This window comes from Triticum urartu, chromosome 3A (assembly GCF_056163025.1).
Source record: "Triticum urartu cultivar PI428250 chromosome 3A, HENAU_Tu73, whole genome shotgun sequence".
Lineage (NCBI taxonomy): Eukaryota > Viridiplantae > Streptophyta > Magnoliopsida > Poales > Poaceae > Triticum > Triticum urartu.
Genome location: NC_141875.1, coordinates 350,153,752 through 350,157,602, shown reverse-complemented (window position 1 = coordinate 350,157,602; position 3,851 = coordinate 350,153,752). Strand labels below are relative to the sequence as shown.

Sequence of the window (3,851 nt, the reverse complement as noted above, 5' to 3'; positions counted from 1 at the left end):
ACCATTTTTCGGCCTGCCGCTCCATGTTTTGAGATGCGTTTTTATTGGCACGTCTTGTCAAAGCAGAGATCATGTCCCCTTATTACGAGATTTTCATCAATGCGGGCGTGGGTAATCCAACCGTGCTGTCTATGCGGCCCTTGGGAAACAGGCGATTTTTAAGGGTAGTGGGGGGCGCTTGATATTCGCCGCCTTTATAAGGGGATAAGGATTCACCCTCTTTCACCCACGCCTTCTCACTCTGCCTCCCCACTCTCGAGCTCCAGCGCCCAAGTTCTCATCTTTTCCTCCTCAAAAAAGCACTCCAACCATGTACGGATCTGGAGCGCAGGGCAAGTGGATGGTCTCCTCCGTCAAGGAGAAGGAAATCACCCAGCTCTGGGAGGCCGGATATTTGGCCAAGGAAGTCTCCCATCGTCTTCCGACCGAGGGACAGATCGTCCCTACCCCGGAGCCCCACGAGAGGGTAGTTTTTATCCCCCACTTCATCCACGGGATGGGATTTACACTCCACCCATTCGTCTGTGGACTTATGATCTATTATGGGCTAGATTTCCATGATCTAGCCCCAAATTCCATCCTCAACATCTCGACATTTATTGTCGTGTGTGAGGCTTTCCTCCGCATCCCACCCCATTTCGGATGGTGGCTAAAGATCTTCAACGTGAAGCCGAAGGTGGTGGGCGGCCAACACGCAGAGTGCGGAGGCACCATGGTGAGCAAGATGCCCAACGTCACATGGCCCGAAGGCTTCTTCATGGAGACCGTCAAAGGGTGGCAGCAACTGTGGTTCTATATCACAGAGCCCCGCGACGCCACCTAGGCCGCAGCTCTAGAATTCAAGTCCAGCAACCCAATGCGGCTCACCTCCTGGCTAGAGAAGTCCCTAAATTGGGTTTCGTCAAACAAGCTGACAACGCTGCAGATGAGCATCTAGCGCATGGTGGACTAGAACGTCAAACTTGTCAACGTGATTCTGGTGATGTTAGTTCGCCGAATCCTTCCATGCCTGAGCCGGGCTTGCCATCTATGTCAGTTCGATCCGGCTGAGCACCTGGCCTTGCAGCGATTCTTCGGAACTATGCAAGAAGATATCTGGAAGGTGCTCTTCAAGGCCAACGAGATGTGGCCGAAGACGACCACGGACCGTGGGCACAACCTGGCCCATCCCGCCAGTCTGATAAGACTTCTGCATTTCAAGGTGAATCCTTTACTTGCTTTTTCAGAGAAGCGGGATGGCTGGTTCCTCAGGCAGCGCAGCCGGACACTGAATCCACTCCGCCTTCTTTGCCCAGCCCTAGACAAAGAAGGCGGAGTGGATTCAGTGTCTGGCTGCGCTACCCGAGGAACCAGCCATCCCGCTTCTGAAGAAGATGCTGGTTCCGGCGCCCTACCAGGCGCCCGAGAAGAAGGCCAAGGGGACCAGAGGTGGCCTCCGTTACAAGGGCACTTCGTACATGACGTCCGAAGACGCCGAAACTCACTCCTCTGTTGTCGGAGATGATGATGAGGAGTAGGAAAGCAACTCTCCCCCTGAGGGGGGAAGGAAGAAGCGGGCGGCTTCCACAACTCCGGAAGCAGAGGCGTCCAAGAAGGGGAAAGTATCTCACGCGGATAACTCCGCATGGGACATCGATAGCAGCCCAGAGCGGCGCCCCCGAGATAAGCCCCTGGCCGAATCGTGAGTATCTAGAGACCCTGACGCATTCATATATCAGCCTCTTTGCTTCATAGTTTTGACATGATGAATCATGCACTTGCAGTCCGACTCATTCCGACCTCGAGCGATCCTCAGCTTTGGGGAATTCGCTGGACCCGAAGGTGATGTACAGTGGGTCCCTTCTGGCGGCCTCCTCTCCCAGGGCCATGGATGACACCGAGGTACTGTCCCGAAGGACCCCGGGCCAGGGAGAGACGCAGGAGGCTATCAGGGCGTCGCCAGAGGGTGAAATCTCGGCCGCCTGACACATGGGAGAGCGAATCCCCATGGAGACTGGCGATGGGGGCCATGTCCAATTCGGCCCCTAGCCGAATACGGCCCCGGAGACCTATACGGCTCTGGATTCTGGCAAGCAGCTTCCTTCGAAAGAAGTAGGTATGCCTATTCTGCCAGTGACCTCTGTCCAACCAGAGGCACCGGATACTCTACTGGAAGCGTTGTGAAGTGCTTCCATTGTCGAGGAACATCGTATCCTCATCGGTGCGGTGATTGAGAAGATTCAGTACGCGAAGAGCGGACTGACCGAAGCCTGCGCAAGCCTTCTAACATGCTTTGAGGCGAGCACTGCATTTATGTGAAAGGAAAGTTACAGTATAGACAGTAGCCCCTAAGACTCTGTCTGGTGTTCGGAAAGAAGAGCCGAACAGAGGATCAAATAGTTTTTTGCAGGAGACTAACCATATGTGTCTTTGTGAATAAGCAGGCGTCACTGCTAGCTGTGAGATCTCATGCTGCCGAAGTCTCTGGACTGAAGCAGAGGCTGGGGCGGACCGAGGAAGAGCTCGGCCGTGCAAAAAAGCAGCTGGAGGACACCCAAGGTATGCAATGACCTTGTGCATGTCCGGAAAGGGTGAATGTTTTTGTGCTTACCATAGTGCTATGATATTTATTAGGGGTGGCGACCGAGGTGGAGGCTGAGGGAGTCCTGGACTAAGGGGTCCTCGGGCGTCTGGCTTGTTATCTATGGGTCGGACTGATGGGATGTGAAGATATGAAGACTGAAGATTGTACCCGTGTCCGGATGGGCCTCTCCTTGGCATGGAAGGCAAGCTTGGTGAACAAATATGAAGATTCCATATTATATGACCGACTCTATGTAACCCTAGATCCCCTCGGTGTCTATATAAACCGGAGGACTTAGTCCGGATAGGGGATACCCAATACCGTAGGCATACAGGCTAGACTTCTAGGGTTTAGCTATTACGATCTCGTGGTAGATCAACTCTTGTAACACTCATATTCATCAAGATCAATCAAGCAGGAAGTAGGGTATTACCTCCATAAAGAGGCCCCGAACCTGGGTAAACATCGTGTCCCCTGTCTCCTGTTACCATCAACCTTAGACGCACAGTTCGGGACCCCCTACCCAAGATCCGCCGGTTTTGACACCGACAGAGGCCCTCAAGAAGGCCCTGGCCGAGGCAGAGGAGAGAGCGGCAAAGGAACAAGCCACTCGTGAAAGGCATGAGGCTAGGGTTGGTGAGGTCCAGCAGGAGCTCCAGGACGCTGTGAATAAATGCGAGTCCTTGGAGCGCCAGAATGCGGACCAAGAGTCCGAACTCGCTAAGGCTTGGCAAAGCGCACAGGAGGCCCGGACTGAAGCCCAAGGCGCCCTCTAGGAAATCCAAGAGGCCAAGAAAATCGCACCGGGTAAGGCTTTCATTATGCAAAGAAAGTATGTGAAGAAGAGGTATCTCTTACTGACCCGGATTTGGAGTTCTCCAGGGGCATTTGTGGATCTGCCGCGCAGTGTTTCTGATGCTGCGGAATTCTTCCGAGCCGAAGCGGGGAGCTCAACGGAGAAGCTGTTCTGGTCGCAATACCTTGCGCCAGAACATCCGGTGCCCTTTAGCGATCAGCTTAAACAGCTGGTCGAGCTACATAGGGTGGCCGAACTAGCCATGAAGGATTTGATAATCTGGCCATGGCCTGTCGAAGCCGTACCCAGCAGCTACTTTGGGCTCGTGAAGCGGCTGGTCGATGCATGCCCTCAGCTTGATGCCATCAAGCGGTCGGTCTGCATAGAAGGTGCGCGGATGGCCTTCGCCCGTGTCAAGATAAAATGGGAGAAGATGGACGCTGTCAAGCTCGCGACTGAAGGACACCCACGGGCAAGGAGCACCACATGCCC

General features: G+C 54.1%; 1 protein-coding gene across 1 annotated transcript; it reads left to right on the top strand.

Moving 5' to 3' along the window:
* The first annotated feature begins 1,081 nt into the window (after window positions 1-1,081).
* On the top strand, window positions 1,082-3,619 carry LOC147979676 (uncharacterized). Its single transcript, XM_087515305.1, has 7 exons — window positions 1,082-1,242; window positions 1,764-1,881; window positions 2,424-2,538; window positions 2,614-2,633; window positions 3,118-3,272; window positions 3,307-3,370; window positions 3,446-3,619. The coding sequence occupies exons 1-7, from the start codon at window positions 1,082-1,084 to the stop codon at window positions 3,617-3,619; spliced, it is 807 nt and encodes a 268-aa protein (XP_087371431.1).
* The last annotated feature ends 232 nt before the right edge of the window (window positions 3,620-3,851 follow it).

Coding starts and splice junctions, on each gene's coding strand:
- LOC147979676 (XM_087515305.1), top strand. CDS start 1,082: ATGCAAGAAGATATCTGGAAGGTGCTCTTCAAGGCCAACGAGATGTGG. Junction 1,882..2,423: donor GGGCCATGGATGACACCGAG/GTACTGTCCCGA, acceptor GTGAATAAGCAG/GCGTCACTGCTAGCTGTGAG. Junction 3,273..3,306: donor CGCCAGAATGCGGACCAAGA/GTCCGAACTCGC, acceptor CAAAGCGCACAG/GAGGCCCGGACTGAAGCCCA.